The sequence below is a fragment of the Candoia aspera genome, chromosome 1 (assembly GCF_035149785.1).
Source record: "Candoia aspera isolate rCanAsp1 chromosome 1, rCanAsp1.hap2, whole genome shotgun sequence".
Taxonomy (NCBI): domain Eukaryota; kingdom Metazoa; phylum Chordata; class Lepidosauria; order Squamata; family Boidae; genus Candoia; species Candoia aspera.
The window spans coordinates 236,185,046-236,210,573 of NC_086153.1; the positions used below are offsets into that span (position 1 = coordinate 236,185,046).

General features: G+C 39.4%; 1 protein-coding gene across 2 annotated transcripts in view; it reads right to left on the reverse strand.

Moving 5' to 3' along the window:
* The window catches only part of SIGIRR (single Ig and TIR domain containing), a 43,380-nt gene that overhangs the window by 16,265 nt on the left and 1,587 nt on the right, over positions 1–25,528 (reverse strand). For both annotated transcript variants that reach the window (XM_063289242.1, XM_063289243.1), the window contains exons 2-8: positions 19,664–19,990; positions 16,792–16,981; positions 12,057–12,187; positions 10,254–10,397; positions 8,155–8,298; positions 4,823–4,925; positions 4,042–4,192 (exon numbers count right to left, since the gene is read on the reverse strand). In XM_063289242.1, the coding sequence (XP_063145312.1) occupies positions 4,042–4,192; positions 4,823–4,925; positions 8,155–8,298; positions 10,254–10,397; positions 12,057–12,187; positions 16,792–16,981; positions 19,664–19,990 (1,190 nt within the window). The remainder of the gene's footprint in view (positions 1–4,041; positions 4,193–4,822; positions 4,926–8,154; positions 8,299–10,253; positions 10,398–12,056; positions 12,188–16,791; positions 16,982–19,663; positions 19,991–25,528) is intronic.

Here is a 25,528-nt window from a genome sequence, read left to right on the forward strand (position 1 = left end):
AGTGGATAGACTCAGTTTCAGAAGTGATCTGTGCACTGTTGAAAGATCTGAAGGACATGGTTAGGGACAGATTGTCATGGAGAAAATCTATGTACTCATTAAGAGTTGACAACAACTTGTTGGCACATAATCAGTCAAACAGACTTGCACAGGAACAGGACAGGAGAATTATACTGAACTGACTGCATAAAGAAATTCAGATAGCTTTTTCTTGGTGATTATAACAGGAAAATAGCAATGCCCTTTTGATTAAGATGGCAAATTTGTTAAAATGTTGGGGAAAAGGGGCAGTAATGCACAATTCTGGCAGAAGGTAAAATATAGCTGGCAACATAAGAAAATATAATATGCAATTTGAGTATATCACTCTCAATAAAATTAACAGTAATTGATGTTGGTATTAGCAAGTTTCTCCTAGAATGTATTTCAATTGATTAAAATGGCTTGTCTGATTCAGAGTCCACAAAAGCTGCATCAACTTATTTATGTTAACATGAATTAAATGAATAAGTACAAAATTACTCTCTAATTTTTAACCGCCAGCTTATTCTCCAGCAGTTTCATCATGCAATATGACCCATTCCTCATAAGTAAGCAAGAGGCATTTCACATATATTTTTCTAAAATATCTATTACACTGATTGGTGTATAATTTACTAGTCCCCTTTCTTGAAAATGGGGATCAATGTTCTCAGAACTTATCTTGATGGAACATAGCCATTTGTGTTTATTGAATGAAATTATTTAGCCATGATAGAAAAGCCTCCATCAAATACCACTTTAAAATCTCTCTTGGGATAATTTTATCTCATGCTGCCTTATTTTAAGGAGAGATGCTAAATGAGACCTTTACACTCAGTGTAAGAAAAAAACAAATCAGGGCCCCCAGCCATTAAGGGCAGAGTAACAGTCTGAAGCCCTTGTTCACACAAGGAGAGTCAGAACGAAATATTAATGCACTGCTCCGATTTGATTCAGAAATATCAGTAAATGGAAAATGTATTCAAGTCTGTGCAGCTTTCATGTGCTGATTGCAAACTGCAAAATCCTCACATGTAGGATTAAGGTGGAATTTTTCAGGAAGCACTGTTTTTGAAACAGGATTTTTAAAATTGTTATTGTTTCAGGGGAGGCAGTTATTTCTGCATTCTTCGTTTTAATTTCCCTCATAGCTTTTATTTACTTGTTTAGGATTCTTTATAGTGTAAATTAAATCATGCACATCTTCTAACTGGTAATAAGCCTCAAAAGAGGCGGCTTTGGTTGTAGTTATTCTACAATTTGTCAGGATCTGAATAGGTTAAGCCTCAACAATGGCAAAAGCATTAGAAAAGCAATTTGGTCTGGTAGGTTGGGCATGCTACGGGTCCCGTCAGCCAAGGAATGTCAGTTGGCGTGGACTAGAAGGCGTGCCTTCTCTGCTGTAGCGCCTGCCCTCTGGAATATTCTCCCTTCAGAGATCAGGATGTCCCTGATCCTGTTGGCCTTCCGTAAGGCCATGAAGACCTGGTTATGTGCCCAGGCCTGTGGCCCCGAGTGTGTTACGGGCCCTGTTTCTTGGCTATATTAACATCCATGCATTGTTTACTTGGTGACCATATATATTTATTCTGTACTTTTAAATGTTTTTAATTATTTTAATTGTTTTGTGGTTTTTATGATTGTAAGTCGCCCAGAGTCACTTGTTGAGATGGCAGCTATAGAAATTAAATAAATAAAATAACTGTTCACCTACAGTGGACATACCTAAGTAGAATCACCATGCTGGGAACGGGAAGGTCCACCTAAAGTCTATTTTGTCAGGAATGGGAGAGTAATTATATGGGTTTAAAACTAGCTACTTATCTGATGGAATATGAATGAATGAATGAATGAATGAATGAATGAATGAATATATATATATATTTATAAATAATTTTTAAGATGAATTTATCAACATTTATCACAGAATACCTGTGCAAAGCTATTTTAACCATCAGGAAGTGGTTCCTTGTTACTGTTGTTAATGGCTAATACTTGCATACTGAATAGAAGCAAGGATTATGCTACTTAAAATGGCACATTTCCTAGAAGCATCACTTATTTTGGTATACATTTAAAAAGCACAGTGTGTACCAGCAAACAAACATAGTACAGATCACCTTTCCTGCTAGTTCATATGGCTCAAATCTAAAAACAAATTCACTTCAGAATAAGAATTGAGATCCTCACAATTCTGAAAATTATATGAAGATCACCTTGCGATGATCTCCAGACTCCGGCCAGTCCCCCTCCTTCCGATGACACATGGCTTCTATGCTTCAATCAGTTAAAGGTTTGGAAAAGTACTGACAGAAAATAGAAATAATCACTCTGTGAAAGAATTTTGGAAGCCTGACTTCTGGAGTGAGGCAAGGAAGGCAAAAACTTCAACGGACACTTTGAAAATGCCTTGTCCTAATATCACCCATGGGAAAACCCAAACTCAAACAATGTCCCCTCCAGATTTTAATTGCACCAGTATTCTATGCAATAAAAGAGAAAGCCAGCCATGCTGGAGACTGCATACCAAGAATGAAAGAAGATGCCCTTTCCTTAGGAACATAACCTTTTAAAAAGTATACAAATAAATGTGGCCAGGCTTCTATCAGATCATAGAATAAGACGTTCTGTCCACCCCGCTCCTTTGTATAGAAATCCAAATTAAACCATTCCTGACAGATGGCAGTCTAGCCCTCAACTGAACACATCCACTGCAGGAGAACCAGTCCTCCCTTGGGGCAATGGTTCCACGGGCACTTTTCTTTGAGAATCTGGTCTTCTTTCTATCTCTTATATGTGCTTTCCCCCCCTCTCATTGGAATTGTTTTCATTTGGTCTTTTAATATATTCATTTTTAGAACTCCTTCTTGAACTCCTTTTCCCAATTAATTTCCATTTGGCAAGAAAATAATTTCCTGAGCCTCTCAAATCGTAGTCTGGCCCATCATACAATTTAGTTCTGGTGCAAGTCAGGGAATACTACACAGGAAATGTAAATTAGACACTTCTTTTTCTGAGCCAGGAGATAATTCCTAGGGAGGAAAAAAAAATCACATATGCTGTTTTTGTCTATGGAATAAGGATTGTTTCAAATACTCAACTTGTACTAGGCTCATGTAAAATTATTTTCATATCTCAAAGAGAAGTTTCCATCCCACCTTCAATAACTTCATGAAAAAGACCATCTTATTATCCATTTACTACTAATATGAAAACGGAAATAAGTCTCAATTATAAACTTCTAAGTTGGTATAACACTTTTCTACATTCCTGCTTTGGAGAATATTTGTGTTTTTTCATCTTTACCAATCCATAACTTTCCCTTGCCTTTGAACTATCTGTGCATTAAACACCTCATATGAAAAACAGTTTATGTTATCAATTCTTATTTTTCATGTGTTTGGTGCCTCCCTATGGATTTCTGCTTGTTTCTTTTAAAGACAAGGCATTACAACCTTTTTTCTTACAATTTTCTGCAGTTCTCAAGACTAGTTCACAATTTTTCTTATCCTCTGCACAAATCAAGTCACATCTGTATATATAAGTATATGAGAAGCACCCTGTCAGCCCCAATAATCTATTCTCTAGCCAACAGGCATTCAGTGTAACAACCTATTAAGCAAGGATGGGGAACCTCTACCCACAAGAAGTTGAAAATTACAAATCTCAGCACCCAACACTGGCTATGCTGGCTGGAGCTGCTAGGACTACTAGTTTGGCAATATCTGGAGAGTTACAGCTTTACAACTTCTGAAATAGTCAATTATGAAAAGATAAACAATTAGGAAATGTTTATAATTTACTTTTCTATTACATGAAATCAAAATCTAGGCCTCAAAGAATAGACAAAGGTTCTCAGTATGTAATGCTATTAGGTCAAATAATTAAAGGATTGCCTTTGGTTCTCTTCTCTTTCAGAAGAGAAGCTACTCTACATTTAGAATAACATCTTAAATATTGTCTTGCTATTAAAAAAAAACCCCAAATGATGAGGCTACAGTCTTTTTGCCCCCTGTTTACCATGGAGCCAGCATGCCACATCAACAAGGTCACGTTGCTCTTGTGCTGCTTTAGCAAATTAATGGCTGGATGTGCTATTTCTCGATATTGGCTCTCAAAGACAATGAAGATTGGCTTCCGGGACAGTTCCAGCAGTCTCCAAAGTCCTTCCCTGGAAAACAGGCAATGGGTTTACAGAATCACCAACAAACCTTGGTTTTTGTAATTATTTATAGTCCTCCACTCTGCAGGAAAACTCTTGCATTGGATTCACTCGTCTAATATATATCATTTCCAAATTTCATTAAGCTTAGAAACATGTAAATTGCTCAAATGTCAGAAGCTAACATGCAAAGTACAAATTTTAGTCTCCTGTGTACCACTTTCAGAGGAGAGATTTAGTTGCTGTGAATAAGGTGATCTAGGAGCCAATCAAAAAGAGTGGTTGCATTCAAATATTATATTCCCCAGTCCTTCCACCATAGCTTAGAAGACTGGGAATGAGCCACATGCACATAGTCAGCTGAACAGAATGTTTATTGTATTGGTTTTTCAAGTCACAGTTTACCATGACATTCAAATCAAACAGTGATTTGCATGAACTCATGAAACAGAGATTGGAAACCAGAATGAATTAACAGTTCGAAATCTTGGTTTGGAGGAATCATACAAGAAACAATTTATTAGTTCATGCATCATAGCAAAATGTAGTTAACAAGCCAGTACAGCATTCAAAAAAACAGGCATAATGAAAGAAGGGATAAAGTACACACATATCTTAGAGAAATGACTGTCTGGTTACCTGAAATTATTATTGCACCATTCCTGTTCCAGGTATGGATAAGAAAGAACCACAAGAAGGCGTCGACATCGGCTAACATTCATAATCAGATCTGCAGAAGGTTCTGGAAAAGAAGATAATTTTTTATTTATTCTCTGAGAAGGACCAACCCCTTGGGTATTTTTTTTTTATCATTCATCTTTATCTTATGCAGGAGTATATTACCACTAGCATCCAAATTCAAATTAAGTTCAGGCCAAATTAAGTCCCATACTTAGGGACTTAACAACCTTGGTTGCCCTGATGGAAGATCTCTATCAGAGAGACTGGGGGAATACAAACTTGTTGTTCCTGCTCAATTTCTCAACAGCTCCTGATTCTTTTGACCACAGTGTCCTTCAGGAGCATTTCTGTGACGCAAGGTAAGGAATTCAAGGCACACTGTTAAAGTGGCGCCTTTCCTACTTCTGGGCTATTCTTAAGAGAAACAGCACTGAGTGACTGTATCTCATTCGGATGGCAATTTAAGCTGTAGAGTTCCACAGGATTTTATTCTGTTCCCAGTGTTGTCTAACATTTATATGAAAACACCAACAGAGACTTCATCAGTACACTGAAAATAGCAGGCTGTATTTCTTTATATTCTTGAATCAAGAGAATTTGTACCGCTTTTAGATAGGTGTCTGAATGCAGTGATTTTTTTTTTCAACAAGAGATGATAAACTGGAGCTGAATCCAGACAATGGTGGCACTGCAGATAGGTGGCTTCTTGTTCTAGATGGGGAATGTTTCTTCTTAAGGAGACGATGAGTTTCAGAATGCTCCTGGGGCCCTCATTATCTACGGAGCACATTTCTTCCTCTGGAAGAAAAGCCTTTTTTTCTGTTCCAATTGACCACTACCTATGGCTAGTTCCTGGAGAGGGCTAGCCTGGCCACAGCTATCCATGCGCTAGCAATAAGCAATGCTGTCTCCATTACACAGTACCCTTATTGTTAAAATCTGATTATGCTCTGTTATTATTGCTTTATTGCCAGGAAATTGCTGTGAGGCAGCCAGTTAGATCTAGTGGTTAACATGAATTAGAAACCAGGAGACTTTTAGTTCTGGTCCTGCCTTAGGCACAGAAGCCAGCTGGGTGACTTTGGGTTGGCCACTTCCTCAGTCCTAGGAAGAAAGATACAGGCAAATCACTTCTGAAAATGCCATTAAATATGACAAGACAACTGCAAGGACTTGTCTCTGTAGTCACCAGGAGTCATGCTTGACTCCATGGACCATAACAACAAGAAGCCCAAGAGAGGGCGTTCTCAATATAGGTGTCTCAGGTTAAAATTCCTTTCCTCCTCAAGAACGTTGCCAAGACATGAAGCTTTCAGCATCAGCTGAGAATACATTTGTTCACCCAGATTAATAAGGTATGGCTGTGTTCTGATGTTAAGGTAATGGATTAAGAGGTGCAAACTTTGGTGATTCGGGAACAGAATGTTCAGAGAACTTCAAGAAAACAAAGCTGTCCAGAGAGGAAATCATTTTCAGTGCTGGAGTGGCATAGTTCAGCATGGTCCAGAGAAGAAACAGAACATTCTGGAGTTTTCTAGGAGATTCTATTCCTGAATCACCACATTTTGCACATCCCTGTATTTTTAAGGTTTTATTCCTTTTTGAGGAGTTATTATATTACAGAAAAAGTGATTGATAGTTATTAGAAATCAATAATTGAGTGAAATATTACAAGCTGCCAAAACAGGACTGACCCTATAGGTTGCCCAAATAGCCTGGAATCCTCTGAGTTCATTAGCATAAAAGCAAATAAATAGTTTCTTAAGATATCAAGCCTAAGCAATATGAGCATGAGAACTTTGGGTACCAAGAGGGGGCAGGCCAACAAAAATAATCTATTCATTTATGTTCTCTGAGAGACGTAAGTGTGTGAAGCTTATCCCAAGTAAGCAATACACTGTATCATGAGACAATCTTTGAATAGTTAGGGATGTACTATGAATGTATCAGTGTGCTGCAAAAACATAAAAAGGGTTATAGGCAGGTGGTACCTTCTCTCTCCTCACAAATATTATATGGCAAAAGAGAACCTTTTTTTTTCTTTGTATCACAGAAAACCTATCTACCAAATGTTTAATTTCTGCTTCACAGAATCTTAATGTTATCCATGTTGAGAACTTGCCAGGTATTTCAAAAAGTTACAGATGCCGACATATGCCAAAGGAAAAAACATCATCTGTATACCTTCTAAGCTTCTATACCCAGTGAATGCTGAAGGCATATGTGTTTTCCTTCCCTTTGAAACTGGATGCAAGGATTGAACTAGAATTTAACTACAATTGACTTCACTAAGATATACTATTTTTTTAAACTTTACTCATAGATCTCCTTGAAGAAGGATTGGAGTTTATACTTGAAAAACATTGCCTTGGGCATATAGACAGTGTGCAAAAAACTCTTGATTCCAGACAGAGAGCCCTTGGGACACACCTAAAGGTTATGCGATATCAGTGGGAGGAGCTAAAGCTTCTGCAGAATATCACCACCAATACCACATGATATCAGGGAACTGCTGCTTCAAAGAACTCCAGGAGCTTGTAGCAGCAGCTCTTAAGGAACAGATCTCCTTTTTCATATGTTCTTCTTTTTCATTACATGTTGAAAAAAGCGCAGTTTCCAGTTCAAAATACTGGAAATGATTTCAAGCAACAGCTACATGATGAGAAGATGGAGGGGCTGGAGCTTCAGGAAAGAGAGGTTCTGTGGACCGGAGGGGTAAACCCTTTGACCAACATACAGCAATTTCCACTGTCCTGATATTGCTCTGTAGAAATTCTGTATTCTGCATTTACTTCCTTCCGGTAACTGTCTGAAAAACTGAGCTGGTATTCAAATATAAAATATAATGTCCTGAAAACAAAGACCACCTTTCACTCCAGTATGCCAGCATTCAAGAAAAGTGACTCTATTATGAACACGAGGAGAAACAAGCAAATTAAATTACAGATTTCTCTTGAAATCAAATCGTTCCATAGGACCAAAGTGAACAAGCCTAGGCTTTCAGTGAGGTACCTGTAAGATCCTGCTGTTGAAATTTAATAGCAAAATGTGCCAATTTTGGTGGAAATTACTTAGCCCATATTCCATTTAAAGGAAAGAATAGGAGTGGTTTGCTTCCGGGAGGCCCCTTGTTCCTATTTGCATGTCCCAACTGAAGAAAGTCAGTTAATTCCCTTTTGGTGACATCACAGTATCACTGGATGGGCTTCTGCAGTCCTCCACAAAGTCCGGAAGCTAGGCTGTAGCTCCAACCTACCAAACACCACCCATTTCTTGTGCCAAGTCCTTACCTGAGTTGGGCAGAATATCCTTATCATCTAAAAAGAGCTTGTAACCATAGCGATTCTCTAGCTGTGGCTTCACTATAAAATTCACAAATTTTCTATCATCCACTGAATCAGTGTAAGACACATAGGCATCATAAATTTTTCCATCTGTAGAAAAAAGCATAGAAAAACACAGAATGTTATACCAACAGATTAATTTTAAAAAATCAATCCCATCTAATTCCCGTAGTACTGAAAGTTTTTTTTCTTGTGGAACTTCAGAATGGGCTGAAGAGAAGGAATTGACTTTTGACATTTGAGTTTGGAATAACCTTGGAGGCAGTGTCATATAAAGAGATGGAATGGTAGACAAAACTGAACTGTACTTTTGAACAAAAGATGCAGGAAATAGGGCTTCCTGTGGGGAATGGCAGACTGAATGGCACTGCTTTTTTAAGCAGCACCAGTGGCGCAGCATTTCTGGGCACAGACCGGGTCCCTGCAGCCTGAAGAATTCTCCGGGTAAGGAGAATCCAGGAAATCATCCCTTTTGTTCTCCGGACAGCATTTTCTTGCGGGTGTGTGTCGCAGAACGGAGTCCCTGTGATCAATCCGTGACTGAATGCTGGGAGGCACGGATGTCGTCAAGTTCGGGGCTGCACCAAAGCCGTAAAACGGACACTAAATCTTGCCACCCCATTTCTAAAACACCAAGGGTTTTTTTTTCCTCATTTATTTGTTACTGAAGAGAGGCCTTTTGCAACAAAGAAATGCAAAGTTGGCTTTTTTAATATTTAAGTTCTAATATTGGGATTTAAAGATTTTTGCTGTTTTGCTGCCATTTTCTCAATGTTTTGAGGATTATAAAAGATTTATCTACTTCGCTGAATCTGCGGAGCTGAACTGTGAGCTATTTGCCTCTGCTTTCCTGTGAGAACTGCTTTTGTTTACATCTTTTTTCTCCTGATAACACGCTGTGGAGAGACATGGAAGAAATGAAAGCATCTTTAAAGAACTCTATCTTGATGTCACCCAAGCCCTGGATCATCTCCTAGAACTTTTGGAGTCTAAAGCCTACCAGCAACTTGAAAAAGAAGAGTGAAAACTACTTTGAGAGTAGTGCTCCTTCTTTAAAGAAGAAAATGAGGATTAACTCTTCTAAGTCAAAAAGTGAAGGGAGAAAAATAGGACTGTGGAGAGTTAACTTTGATTCTGAAGAAAGAAGAGTCTCGGGTACAAACGGAGCGATGCGATTGGCTGTGTTCCTGGAAAATCAAGACCAAGAATCAAGGCTGGCTGCTGAATTTGAGACTTGTAAGGGGAAGGCTTTGTGTGTAATACTGAGGTATGTAAATGCCTTAGTCTATTCTGAAGTTGGATAATTGTTTATCAGGATGGTCTCTTAAAGGTTTAGACTGATGTTTTTGTTTTGGTGATAATGATTTTACCTTGGGTAAAAGGATATTAACCAAATGTAAATAATTTATTTTTTGTTATTTTAGAAGGCAGAGGGGACTAAAATTTTAGTGAAGTGGGATAATATTGGAGTATTTGCTTATTAGGCGAATAATTATGTTAGAAAGGGTGTTTTATTTTTTTAAGAGGGAGAGTGAGTGTTTTGGAGGAGAATGTCATATAGAGATGGAAATGCTTTATAGAAATAATGTTTATCTTAGTTTAAATTAGAGTAAGAGATTGATAATGAGTTATATATATCTTCGTTGTAGAAAGTCGGCAGCTACCATGTCTTTTCTGTATTTTCTCACATTTTTAGTTTCCTTTTTTCTTGTAGCATTCTGTGTTTCATTCTTTTTAGTTTTTATGTATTTTATGTATATGTTGAAAAAATTAATAAAGCTTTATTTTAAAAGATGCAGGAAATAAAATGAAATAAATTACACGTACATTCCCCTCCTTAGTGTGCTCATCTATTGCACAGAGCCCTGGGTGTCAAGAGGCACCTGTTCTGGCCTCTAATTATTCCCATTTGAAGGGAAACTGCAAAAATATTGGCTTGGCTAGAATTTTAAGATCCCATACGATTTCTCACAAACCCCTCTCTTCTCTCAGTGCCTCCAAATGTTAAATATTCGGAATCAAGAGAAAAAGGGACAGGGAAATACCATTGATTTCTACTTCTCCATAATGATTCCTGTACCAGAGCAGGACGTTCAGTCGGCACTTCACATACATTACAGCTACGAACAGCAGGAGTGCCACAGCAAAAAGCGCAGCTAGCACTGCACCCAAATGCCCAGCAGTCTCTTCTGAAAAGGAAAGAAACAACATTAACAACAAATTGTGGTACAGTATAGGACAGAGTTAAAAGTGGAATTTGATTCTGGGACTTGGAAAAAAAAAAGAGATGTGTTGCTATCTAAACAAGAATAACAACAACACAACTACAGAGTTGAGCAGAACTTTAAAAATTGAGAGTTAAAATTCTCTGTGGTAAGCATACCTATTCACAAGACAATAAATTGAAGGCCCTGAGATGAAGGATGGATGTGAAGTCAATTCTTCACATATCTCAGACCCAAGCTTCTCTTGTTATGTGTGAACTCTGTCCTGATTACCAGGAAACACACTGAGGCGAGGACTTGGTCTCTAATATTTATTAGTAGTACTTAACAAGAATCCTAACAAACTGAGAAAGCGTGGGAAAACCCAGCCATATAAACCCCAAAGGTTAAGGCGGTCCCGATCTGTGTCTCTTTGAATGGCTGAACAGTTCCTCAGTGCTACGCATGCGCTTGACAGTCTGGGTGAGAGCCCCCTGCTCGCCATCCTTACTCATGACAAACTCAGACACCTTTTTAAAAGACTTTTTGCATCTGGAAGTTGCAGAAGGGTGCTCCAAAAAAGTCTGCAGAATGTTCCTTTAACGTAATAGAATGGCCAGAATGACTGAGACCAAACTGAAGTATACCCTCCCCCAAATCCTAAACTTAAAATATGCTGCATGGACGCTATTCAACAGTTACTTTTTTGTTGAGAAGACAGGTCTCTTTTAAGTTAAGCTCCACTCTGGCTAGTATAAATGGATATGTTCTTTGAAGTAGCAAATCCGAGTTGAAGCTCAACTCCTGGAGACTTCATAGACACACCCAAATAGGAACATTTTTTAACAATATGGAAATGAAAGAGTACAGATTTTCACAGCTGCTACTTATTGGTGCAATAACAACTGGGAACTTGTGCTGACTTTTTTCAGGCTAGAAAAACATCAGTGTATATTCAATGTCTCACAGGACATTACCCAGAAGTCATTTCACAGGATGGAAGTGGTTGGCCACTACCTTCTTCCAGAACCTCCCAGCCTAGCTTACAACCTTGAAAATTTCATTGTTTGCTGGTGCCATCATGTGGCAACAATTCTCTCCTTAGATTCACAGATGATAGCTTGTTACAATACTGCCCTTGTACAATGAGCTCCTAAGCTGGTGCTGCTTCTTATTCTCAAAAGCCCAGTGTTTTACCCATCCTCTTCTAATATGAGCACAAGCATCTTTTATCTCCTCCAAGAGCTCAAGGGAGCAAATACTGTATCATACTCCCTCCTCCAATTTTATGCTAGCAAGAATCACCCAGCAGGTGGAATGCAAACTCAGCTGTCAGATTCTTGCACCTCATGTTTAAAGCTGCCATTAAAAAAGGAATGCAAAAGACTGTATGAATGTTTATTTTGTCTATGATTGTACAGCAAATAAATAAATATTTTAATTCATTGGTTTGTTATCTGGTTAACAGAATCAGAAAACTGCTCTTGAATGGATCTACAGGTTATTATTATTTTCTGAACTCACTGCTATCAAACAGTGCTATGCACATCTACCTGCAGTGATAATCAATAGAATTTTTTCTGAAGGAGTTATTTAAGAGATTTCCTTTTGAATGGGTACTGACCATTCTCACATGCACACTACCTGTTTTTTTCAGTGTAAAAAATGCTGTAGTATTTCTAATCAAGCAGGCAAAAACTCCATAATTTTCATCAGAAGTCATGTTTAGCGCTAAAGCACTGGAGATAAATATTTTGGTTTCATTGTCATTGAACCTGGGAAGCAAAAAAAAAAAGTTAGCATACTGCTAAATATTGTTATTTTGGAAGAAAAGCAAAGGATGAGAATCAGGAAATTTCAATCAGAATTGGACTACCCAAAAGTGTTAGGGTGCTTACAGACAGAGGTCTCCTAATGCTACCTATGAAAGTACACTGTGAAGCTTCAGCTTCTTTCCTTAATGGACTTGATTTTAGTAATGAAACAAAGGCAACAGAAGAAGTGATGGGAGAACATGGAAGAGTTATTCATGTACCAACAGAAGAGAATATCTGTATCTCGTGGTTGAACTGTGGAGTCCTTGGTGCTCTCTGAGCTTGGTTGTTTGCTTGCAGACATTTCATTGCCTGACTAGGCAACATCTTCAGTGCACCAAGGATTCCAGAGTTATTCCTTATATGAACAATATCTAGATCCCTGTAAAATTCCACAAGTGCAGCAGGGAGATTACAGATTAATAGATCCAGATTACATCATATACTGTACCTTTTTTGAAACTAGAAAAGTATGCGATGTTCATGGATGGAGAGCCTTTGGATACTATGAAATGCTGGATCAGGGAAAGTGATAGGCTCTCCATCACCATATTTAACTTCTAAGAAAATCTAAGCAAATCTATGCTATTAATACCCTTCCTGTTTTAGCATGTCCATCTTGGTAATGGTTGTCTTTTCTACTACAAAGTGAGTTTGCATCTGCAAAGATGTTACCTGAATTGGACAACAATTAGTTTTAACTATAATTTGTGATTTACACAAGGTCACATAGTCAAATTTGATATGACATTTTTCTTTGTCTTTCCAAGCCCTGTCCCCCACCCCAATTTGGGAAAAGCAGAAGAAAGCTCATACATACTACCTTTCTCTCTCATCCTTCTCATGTAATTTCCAAGCTCTCTCTCTTCTGTATTACCCCCTCCTTTCCCAAGGCTTAGTTTGCAAACATATACAAGCATGCTTGGGAATAATCATTGACCTCAGTGGGTCTCCTTTCCAAGTAAACAGTCTGAATTGGATTGTAAATTTCTAAAGGGAGAGGCAGAGAGCTTATTTTTAGTTTAAACTGTATTACTGTATTATTGAGTAGCTAACCAACACACTCAACTTGTTCCTAAGTTTTCAATTCTGTGTCCCTATTTAAAACCCTCCCAAAGTTTCTTTCATTCCACACAATTCTTTCCATTTTTTTTTTTTGGTCAAGGTTTCTTTCAAAGGAAATATACTAGCAGCAATTACCAAAACTTAATCTGTCAGGAGCTGCCTTGCCTGTTGCCCGTTCATCTGCCTACCCTCCATCCAAGACCACCTTCTCACCAACAAGATCAGAGGTTCAGCTGATGGAGACAGACTAGCTGCCATTACTGTGATTCTACATGGTAAAGAAATAATTTCTCCAGCCTGAAGGAAAAACCCACTTTCTTCAGGAACATTGATCAATCCTAGCAAATGTGCTTTGGTGACAGAAGCCTCAGTTCACTGAAGGTCTTTTTAAAGGAGCACATTGGGAACTGTGGAAAGATTAGGTTTGCCTAGTTAAAGGGAGTGCTGTATAAGTTGTTATATGGGTAATAGGCTTGGTTCTCATGAATGGAATCAAACCAGCTAGATTACACTGGTGCACATACACTAGCAGAGATTTGGGATCCTCCACTCCCTTTTATGTACAAATGAACTGTATGTTCTAGTTGTGGAACATGCTAATGTTTTACTTAAAATGTGTTTTTGGGGGGGTTGTTTTGTTTTCTCGAGGAAAAAATGGGCATGAATTTTTCACCTAACTCTCTTTAAACTTCCTGAGTTTTAGTTCCTTTTTTTCCTCTTTTCTTTCCTTTTTAAAGGGTCATAGTTAATTATTACAGTCAAATAGTTACTTTTTGTCATTTTTACCTCTGGATTTACTATCAAGCTGGATTGAAGCTGCCAGCTTTGATCATAACAGTTACCAAAATTAGATCAAAACTGAAAACCACACCCAACTGCAAAAAATGTAGTAGAATGAGTCCAGGAAAGTAGACTCCCCCAGACAGAAGAAACAACTAACAATTGACAAGCTACTGACGAGTAAAGATATTGAATAGAGTTAAACCCTTTATTTATGCTTAAGAAATTTGCTGTGCTCAGTTCTGATTGTGAGAGATTTCCTATCCTGGGCAGTAGGCTGAAAGGATAGGATTCATCAGTTAATATTATACCAGAGAAGGAATGCATAGTCAATACAATACTGTTTACAGAAGTGCTCAAGTGGGAAAAAACAACCCTGAGTTTCTGAATAATGTCTGCTTATAGGCCAGATTGTTTTTGAACAATTATTGACAATAACAAAATTAATGCACTTAATACATCTTTCCAGCTTTATGCCTAAGGGCATTGTGAAAGTCATCCCCAAGTCACCTAAGGCAGTGACAGGCAGTGAGAGTGAAAGAAACAAAGGAAAGAGAAAAAATATACAAATCTGACTCCCACAAAGGGAAAAGACAAAGGAAAAACAACATATGGCATACTCACTGAGGATCATATCAAAATAAACAGGAAGCCTCCTTCACTAGGTTATGATCATTTTTTCCAACCCAGCAGAGTGATTCCACAGATAGCCTTGAACAAAAAAACCACAGAAGGTGGAATTCTAAAAGGTTTACTTTAAAAGCTTCTGTGGTGAAACCATAAGCATCCTATTGTTTACACCAGAGGTCCTCAACTTTGGGGGGAGCCTAAGTGGAATCAAGTACATAATAGGTTTATTTACTCAGGTTTGTCTACCAGTCAATTCTCCCAGGCTCTGAGCAGCTTACAGCAACCAACACAACACAGGACGAAAAAAGAGACAAATACAACCCCTAACAGAACCAGCCTGTTGTGCCACAATTTGAGGACAGAATAAAGCTCACTTGTTCCCAAATGCTCTCCTAAAGAGTCATTTTTATGAAATGTGGCTACTCACAAAATATTGGGATGGTAGCCCTGTTCTTGCTATATTCTCTCTTTGAGTAAGAGCATCAAAAAGAGAATAAAAAGCACAAATAAATAATACACAGACAAACAAACAAAAAATCCAAACATTTGGATCCATTGGACTTCTGCTGCTCTGAAAGAGGCACCCAACACTCCAAAAAGGGACCAACGTGTTAGCTTCATGATTTTCCATATCCTTTCCTCTCAGCTGTTGTTTTTCTATTATTCTAGCCATCTTTCCCAGCTTTTGTTTCCTGCAGCAGTTTGGAAATGGTGCAGCAAGTGGATGGACTCTTAGTCACAACTGTTGGTGGTAGAGCAATTTAGAACAAGGAGGTCTGATTCTGGGCCTGGGAAATGCAGGGGCCTCCAGGCTTAAATCAGCCACAATAGCCACCTGACCTCTCCAGCCAGAGCTGGGGTCCAGGCAGTTCTATATTCTTCGCCTCTTGTTAAAGATGTATCTCACATTCAAAGGAAGGACAAGAGGAAGAGGAGCAGAGAAAGCTCATCATATATTGCTATCTACTTGGCCACACAAATGACGATGTTCTTCACTGGCTTTCTCTGGTCTGCCTCTTCCACCAGCTCTCAACCCACTGCCCTTTCTAAGCTTGCCAGGCAGTGCAAAGAAGCCTCATTCCCTGCCACTCCAATTTTTACTGAGCAGCTAAATGTGGAATAACACTCTTGAATCAAGGTAAATTCTTCATGATTATATGGACACAACCGTGCAGTTTTCTTGGCAACAGTACAGAAGCGGTTTGCCATTTCCTTCTTCTGGAATATTTTCAACTTCCCTGTCTAATCTACCGCCGTGGCATGTCCTGGATATCTCCCATCCAAATACTAACAAGGCTCTGCCTGCTCCAGCTAAGTTTGGTCAGTTGCAAAGCAACCCACCAGCCCAGGCTCCAGCCAGTTGCCATTTTCGTTTCCAGTTGAAACAGTCAACAGACAAAAGCAAAGTGCTGAGGAGAAGGAGGGTGGAGAGAGGCTTGTGGAACCACCAAACGAGTTTTGTAGATGCTGTGATGGGGGTGATAGGCCCAAAATGCATTGGTGTATTATTGGAGAAACATAAATGATTTTTTTTTCCATTTAGAATTTGATTCTATTACTGAGTTCACAAGAATCTACTGCCCAGATTCCCTGGGGGGTGGTAAGTACTACCCTGATGGTAATACACAATGCAGCCCATGTCATCCACACATATTAAAGTATGCAAACGTTACATATACATTTCCTCAGCAGCTGAGCTTTACCATGCACCATAACTCTGTGAAGGAGTGTTCATGTTTATTCCAAAGCTGCAAAAACTAAGACAACTATTCTACCACTCTCCAGTTAGACATACAATCATTTCTCATTTTAAAACATAAAGTCTTTTCTTTCTGTTCTTAACACACCCGCCTTTTCTAAAGGTTCAGTATAAGTATTCCTTCCTATGCAGCTTCCATCCATGAAGTCAGTTTCACTGCAAATTTGCTTCTTATCCCAGAAAATCACCAGGGCTAACTGTCTAGATAAGCCCTTATAAAAAGCTGATCATTGTCTTCAAAAGACCTTCCGAGTTTGGGAGACTTCCTATTCTCCTCGCTGCCATCATTATGTAACCAAATAAAGATAATTCTATGTAAAAGTTTTCTTACCACTGAGTATAAGAAGCATGAGTTTTATTGTCTAACAACTGATTATCTTTCATCCAGTGCAGGTCAAGATCACAGTCGTTACTGAAAGGCAGCTGCACTGTGCAGTTCAGTGTTATTTGACTTTCCAAAGCTTGCTCCAAAGTCAGATTGCTAGAGGGATAAAGGAAGTGGGGAAGCATACTGCAAAGATCTGTTGGAAGAACAAAAACAGTTTGTTTTTTTTAAGGGACTGAACTTCCAGCTGCATTTCCAAATCCAATACTGATTCTTTAGAGCTGGCTAATACAACAGGATAAATTAAGCCTAGTCTGGCTGAGATCTGCATCCTAGTAACTATCTGTCCCCCTGTTCCCCCATCACAGTGATTTCCCCTTCTCTGGGGAAAATAATAGATGTAACTATATATATCGTTGCATATACCCCTGCCTTTCCATTTGACTTAGAAAAGGCATAGAGTCCAGATTCTCAAGAAAACATGCTATTTCTCAAATAAAAGACTATTGAGGATATGGGGGGGCGGGGGGCGGGGAGAAAGTGTCTACACACAACTCTAAGAAGCAATACTAATTATGACATCTCACATTAATTATTAACTTTCCTTTTGGCAGTAACTGAATTAACATTAATGCCTGTTCAGAGTCCAATAAAGGTCACTCTCTAACTTCCATGCTATAAGCTTGTTCATCCATGATAACATATGGATGGAACTTTTTCACATTTTTTACTAGCTAGGGGACAACATCTAGCTGATCTTAGCTAATTTCAAAAAGCTAAGCAGGGTTGGATCTTGGTAATGCTTGGGTGGGAGACGATCAAAAATTTCTAGGGCTGTAGACTAGACTGGGAAGATATCTGTCTGTCTGTCTGTCTGTCCATCCATCTAGGAAGCGGGGACGGGCAAACCACTTCTGCTGTCAAAAAATCTAAAGTACATGGACCTGTCCATGAAGTCAGATAGACTTGAAGGAGGACTTTTCCCCCTCTTTTTGGTGCCTTTGAGTCCGTGCTGACTCCTAAGGACTGCCTGGCCAAGTCCCTGCAGTTTTCTTGGCAAGATTTCAGAAGTGGTTTGCCATTGCCTCCTTCCTAGGGTTGAGAAAGTATGGCTGACCTAAGGTCCCTCAGCTGGCTTCATGCCTAAGGTGGGACTAGAACTCACAGTCTCCCGGCTTCTAGCCCGATGCCTTAACCACTACACCAAATGGGCTCTCGAAGGAAGATTTATCCTTACATAATTTCAGAATCCTTGAGGGGAAAAAAAAAACTATTCCCATTTTCCACTATGGAAAAAAACTGAAATTCAGCATCTAAAGGCATGCAAGGGGATCCGAGGGGTAATGATGTAGGAGTAGTTACAGTAGTGTCATACGATGCAGCCAGTCTTGCTATAATCTATAATTTCTCTTTCTTTTATAGCCCTTCCCTTCTCAAAGCTAAAAATCAAGCCTCATTTATTTCTTTACTTTTTAAAAAATGAAACCATTTTGTAAAAATAGGCACTTGCATATTTGCCAAGAAATTAAGTCAATCCATATTATTCTGCAGATCAGATAGTACAGAGGGCATTAATCTGTGGGAAGTGCACATATTCAAACTGTGGATGCAAATGAGGAAGTGAGGGGGCCTATCCCTTCAGCGACATACACCCATATACAATCCTTATTTGCTTTTAAAGAAAATAACACACAATATTTTTATTACCAAGAAATACTACTTTTGATGCCATCACCCAATTCCTAGCTAAGTCAGGACAACTTTGAGATTTTTGTTTGGTTATTTTTATTTTTTAGAAAAGTGAAGTGCTTCACAGTGGCTTTCTATTCTAAAATTTGTCATGTAAGACGGAATGGGAAGAAAGGGACATTTATCTCTTCCAACTGTTCTTTCAACCTACACTAAATAAAAGAGGGGCCTTTTCCCACCTCAGTTAGAGCCCAACAACACAGCTATTTCTACACTATCAGTCAGAAATGCTGAAGTGATCAGAAATAATATATGAAAAAGTACAACAGGATGCACAGAAACCATAAATAATATCACATGTAGTAAAAGCAGAATAGGAATGCTCATCTTAGCACTTTTTGCAGCTTCACCCATCTCTACTCACAGTTCTAGTTCCATCATTCATTATTACAGTGCAATCTAAAGACCTGTTCTCTTTTTAGTGGCACCTCTATAACAGTGGAGTATTCTTCAGTCATTTTTTTAATTGCACAAATTGGCTTACAATCTGTTTTTCACAATTATTTGTGTTACCCTCGGTACAACATAAAAACAGCAAAGGGCTTAAAGAAACGCTACATATTTGTGTCTTTTCACAAACAGATGTCAATTGCTATACATTTTCTACTTCTACACATAAAACAGGCTAGAAATAAATATCATGACCAACAGAATGCTCTTGCCAAAAGCAGACATGTTGCACCTGCCCTTCCTCATTCAGTACATTTCCATAAGGAAACTTAGGTAATGCAGTAACATACTACAAGTTTATTCACTGCTGCAAACAGAGCCAAAGAAACAGGATCAGACAGGAAAAACTCATTATATAGTGACAGGATCCCACATATTTTGCCTTACTAAATCAGTCATAGATCAACACAGATAGATCAAAAGAGCTGAAAGTGCAACTCAGATGATAATGATGATATGCTCAGTGCCCTTACTCGGAGGGAGGGAGGGAGGGAGGGAAAAAGGGCCAAGCCAAGCCAAGCCAGCTTTTTGGTTAGGTACAGATCTGCTGTGAAATCTTGTAAAAGCTAAAGTCAGACTGATCTCTCCCAAAACTCTAGTAGACCGCTTCTCCTAGGGTTGGGGAACATACTGCCCCAAACTTATGTCTGTGGTCACTTCTCTAATTTCTTTTACTCACCTGCCATGTCCAGCTGAATAGTAAAGGAGATATTTCTTTGATTATTCAAGTAGAGGGTACAGGTGTAGTTGCCTGCATCATTCGCCCTTGGGTGCTCAAAGGTGAGGAATGCACTTGTGTTCTGCAGGGTGCTATGCAGGTGGCCTGAGGAGGAGAGGTTAAGCGGGTGGCAATCTTTGCTCCACTGGACACTGAAGTCAGAGGCAGACTGAAGTAGCTGGAGGCTCTGATTATCCAAAGGGCAGAACAAATGATTAACGGACTCTTGTTGGATCCAAATGGTATGATCATACAAATGATCTGGGTCCACACAGGATAAATTGGAAGCTAATGAAACCATCCAAGAAATAGGTTAGTCATAAAGCACATCAGTTAAACAGCAACTACGTACTCCTATGCTGTGGAATCCAGTCATACTTTCACAGCAAGTAAAGCACAACAAACTCCCCAGAGCAGCCAAATCATTCACTTGTTATAGGAGTTACTTAGCAGCAAAACTACGAACAGAACAGAATATATCGTAACTTTAACTACATGGACAGATATCAAGATAGTAAAATGAGTGATGCCACAGATCATCTGGCAGTCTTTAGATCAACCTAAGTAGCAAATAAAGCGTGTCTAAATCACAAAGAACACATTAACCCTATGAATTATTCTACTGTTTCCACTACAACATTTCTCCAACATACACACACAGATTCTAGGACAAACAAAGAGGAAACAAGCATTTTCAAAAAGGAAGGAAAAATTATCAGATATGTTTAAAGAAGGGGGGGGGGGACTGGTAGCATTTTCTGGTTTATTTTTAGAGCTAGATGCTTATTTTTTTGGACACACAGTGGTACTTGATTGCCACTACTAGCATGAAAGAGATTATAAATATGTTTCCCTAGTAAAGTTAATGCATGATCCCTACATCAAAAATGCTTACAACTGACAGGAGGGTAATGCCTTCTATACATAGCAGTTTATTACTATTGATACCCTGCCAGCACCAACATTAAGTTAAATTGATGTCCTGCAGTTACTGTGCCACTAACTACCACTAAGAGTGTCAGAGGAAAAACTCAAATTATGAATCCTTGCTTTACCAAGAGCTGTTGCTAGTTTTGCACATGGAAGCCAGCAAGTATAAACAAAAATGGCTGGCCAATTAAAACTGAGAGCCAACCAATTCTTGTAACATAAAATTAACCCGAGGCTGCTCTAAATTGTATACTTAAAACAGAATATTAAATCTTGCCAAACTCAGTGGGACATACAGCAAATAAAGAAACACTCAGCCCACTTGTTTGCCCTCTCATAAGCAGAACTACTCCATAAAGACCATCTATAGAGTAGTCCTACCATTTAGCTTCACGTCATGATTTTTCCCTTCTGTTCAAAAGCTACAAAAAAAGGAGAGAAAAAAACCTTCACCAGCATTCTGAGGAAGCTTATTTCATTGTTACAACTGGGCTGAGTCTCCACTGGCATGTTAATATGATGCATTTATCTGTTGGTTAAAGACCTCTTCCCCTGATCGGGAACAGGCTGCCTGCAAAGTTCTGTTCTTTTAGCTTACACAAATGAACTTTTATAGCACATCTGCACACACCCATGGGGAATGTTCGTGGACCCAGATTTGCCCACAGACATGTTGATCCCTTTGTCAGGATGTCTTTTAAATAGTTTAATTCTTTCCAGAACTCTTTCTCAACACTTAACTTTACAAAGTGGATATCTATTTAGAAAATTACTCTCATAAATGGAGGCTAAGGGCTAGAATTACCTGGATTGAAAGAAAAAAATCACTGCTCAGAGATTATATACATTTCCTTTTTTCATTCCTGGTTTACATATCAGCCGAGAAACCTGCAAAACATGTTTGCCTAGATCTTTAGACTAGCAGATCAGAAAATAGCATTAGAGACCTTATTTTATCCTTGGCCCAATTATTGCTGCTGACAGCACTCTTTAGCCCCGGCACCCTTTGGGTGGTGAATTCAGTCTGATCCTAGAAGTATGTAACCGCAATCTAGAAAAGGCTTCAAGGGATACAAAGACGATCTCATGCTGAGAAAATGATCTCCATGACCGTGAGGCTATTACTGAGAAACTCCTGTCCTTACTATTTACCAACTTCCTTTTGACCAAGGGCTAGCCAGAAAAGAAGATCTCCAAAACAGATCTTAATACCCAACTAGATACATTCAGATGGATGTAGACAGTCCTTCAGATAACCTGGTCCTAAATAAGTTTTAATGGTTAGAGTTAGATTTCAGATGGGTCTCAGAACATGGACAGCCAGTATAAATAGCACAAAGTCTCTTGAAATATGGCCAGCCAATACTTTACTAGCTACATTTTAAACCAGTCATACTTTCTAAACCTTCTTTAATTAGCACTTTACATTGTCATACACCTTCTGCCAATTTCTGAAACATTCCTCCAAGTAACTGAACTTAAGGTCAGAGCCCAAAGCAATTCATGACAAAGGTAGCTTCAGTGGAAAGGAAGGGGAGAGAGAAGTGTGTAATGAGAAAGAACACTGTTAAACTTCAGTTCACTAGATTGCTCAAAGAACAGAGACATGGTCTTATGAACAATGTGGCTATGGCCCAGACAAAAGCAAGTGAAAGCAAGGCTACTTTACCTCACAGGCCCAGCCCTACAATTAGGCAGAATGAACTGGCTGCTTTAAGTGACAAATGCTGGGAGCAGAAGGTGATATTCCTCTAGCCCCTCTCAACATTTCCCCTTGAGATTCCTTTCTATTCTTATTCTCCTGAGCTGATGTCTTTGCGTTAACAATGACAGCTTGCTTTTGGCTCAAGTAGTTGACCAAGTATCCTAACTTAGTATTTTCTTCCAATATGGCACAGGGCCCAAACATACTCATGCCAGGCAACAACACAGCTTTGCCATGAACGAACAAAACTGCCCTTGTTGGTTGTCTTGGCAAGTGGGATCTATCCATGACTAAGAAGCCCTACATATCAGCAATATCATACACAAGCATATGTCATTCTGATCATATCATAAATGTTGGGGTTGCTGCTGCTGCATTTGTTGGAATGCAGAAACTAGTTAGAGTGGTGATCAAATGAGAGGGAGGTTTTGAATGACAGAGTTGACGTACCGAATGCCAAATTTGAATTGCTAGTCTCATCAGCAGCTGAATATGAACAAGATGAAGTACGTGTAAGGATGTCATCTAGTCTTGGGTCATTCTTTGGACATGAAACATCAGTGCATATAGTGCAAACATTGTGTATAAACTGAGTATTCTTGTGAAAACAGTTTATCATCATGCTTTCTCACATCATGGAAAGTTAGCCTGGAAAGGAAAACCAGTGATTTCCTCTGTTCTTTTTTAATTGGTACAATAAATTTAGATGAATGAGTGCCATGCAAAATGTCTTCTTGTAAAACAGTACAGAATTCTGATTTTATGTTGATATTGAAGCACAACACAAGTGGCCTTCCAGAATTTTCATTTATGATTCCACATGGAGGGGTGATTCAGACAAATTGACACTTCATGGTTCAGCACTACAAGACTAAGTGCAGCTTCCTTGTGCAGAGGAATTCCATTCCATATTTCTTCACATAAAGCAAGCCAGAATTTACCCCCTTCTTAATGTTCACAGCTATAGGTGTACCTCCACTGTATCGGAATTGGAACAGAATTTAATCCCATAAAACTGCTGGTTCGAATGAAGGCGCAAGCTATGTTTTTATTTCAAATGAGGAAAAAGGAGAGAATTACTCTGCATCTTCCCCAATTTAGGTATCCTCCAGGTAAGTAGACTTCAGTATTCTATAGTCAACATGGCCCACATGTCTGAAAGATACCTAAGCTGAGAAAGGTTGCTCTGAAAAATGGAGAGTAGAAAGCAATTGCGCTCTTCTACTATTTCATGCTACCATGCATTTCCCAGCTGATGAACATATTAGAAGAAAAGCAACCAAAACTGAGTCAGTATTTTTGTATTAAATATAATTTATGTGCGCTGCAAAATCCCAGCAGTTCTGTAATACATTGTGTGGGTTTGCTTGATAAGGTTTTTCTAGATGACCACCAAATAAAATAAGTGGCCTGCCTAAATTCATTGTAAAAAGTACCTGATTCTAATAATGCAGTTAGTTCGTGTTAGGCCTTGCATATAATGAACTTACTTCACATAGCCACCTATATTACTTCCATTTGCAAAGCACATAACTAGCTTTTTGCTTGAGAATAAGCAAAAAAGGATATTTTTGTATAAAATAGTAACATATTTTAAATACATCCATCTTTGCCTCTGTAGAGCATAGCATAGCTATGTTGGTGAAGATGCTAATGCTAGGAATCTTGCTTCTATCATCATCATCATCATCATCATCATCATCATCATCATCATCATCATCATCATCTCTGTTTTCGGGTCATTTAGTGGCAGACTAGATTCCAATCCCAGCATGGCCAATGTATATATGTTCAAATCTGCTTATTAAAATAATAACAGTTGAGCTAAAACTTTTATTTATTTATTTATTAAATTTCTCTGCCGCCCATCTTGTGCACGATTCTGGGCGGCTTACAAATAATAAAAATTGTGGCAATTCAATACAAATACATAAAATTATAAATACAAGTACAAAATATAAAATCTAAGATTCAAGATGAGAAGATCTTAACCTTGGCACCCTTGTGGGGCCACCCACCCCCATGAATAGCTGTCCCCTCTCCCATATCAGGCCAGATGGCATAGCCATGTTTTTACTTCCTTCCAAAAGGCCAGGAGAGTGGGGGCCTGTCTTACCCCCAGGGGTAGTTTGTTCCAAAGGGCGGGTACTATGGCAGAGAAGGTCCTCTTCCTGGACCCTGCCAATCAGGAATCCCTCATGGACAGGGTCTTTAACATGCCCTCTCTGCCTGACCGGGTGGGACAAGTTGATGTAACTAGGGTGAGATGGTCCCTCAGGTAGCCTGGACCCATGCCATGTAGGGCTTTAAAGGTGATAACCAACACCTTAAATTGGACCTGGAAGCAAACCGGCACCCAATGCAGCTCCCGCAGCAATGGTGTTATATGTGCCCTTCTAGGGGCTCCCAAATCTGCTCACACGGCCGCATTTTGCACCAGCTGTAGCTTCCGGATACTCTTCAAGGGTACATCAACTTGCCATGTAGAGCACATTGCAGTAGTCTATGTGGGAGATGAGCAGGGCATGAATGACCGTTCGAAGGGACTCCCGATCCAGGAAAGGGCGTAGCTGGTGCACAACATGAAGTTGTGCAAAGGCTCCCAGGCCACGACTGCCACCTGCTCTTTCAGCAGGAGTCGTGAGTCCAGGAGAACCCACAGGTTCCACACCGGGTCTGTCTGGGGCAGTGCAACCCCATCCAGAACCAAAGATGGTAATTTCCCGGATACCTGGAAGCCCCCAATCCGCAGCCACTCCATCTTGCCAGGGTTCAGCTGAAGCCTGTTGTTTCCTATCCAAACCCTTACAGTCCCCAAGCACCACAAAAGGGTGGCAACAGCATCACCTATGTCACCTGGGATGGAGATGTATAGTTGAATATCATCAGCATATTGATGATACCTCACCCCATGGTGGTGGATGATCTCACACAGCAGTTTCATGTATATGTTAAAAAGGAGCGGAGAGAGCACCGAACCCTGCGGCACCCCACAAAGGAGGGGCCACGGGTCAGATCTCTCGCTCCCTATCAACACTGATTGGGACTGGCCCTGGAGTAAGGAGGTGAACCAGCGCAACACTACACCACCCACCCCCAACTCCCTGAGCTGACCCAAAAGGATACCACGGTCAATGGTATCAAAAGCCGCTGAGAGGTCAAGAAGAGCCAGGATGGATGCACTGCCACCA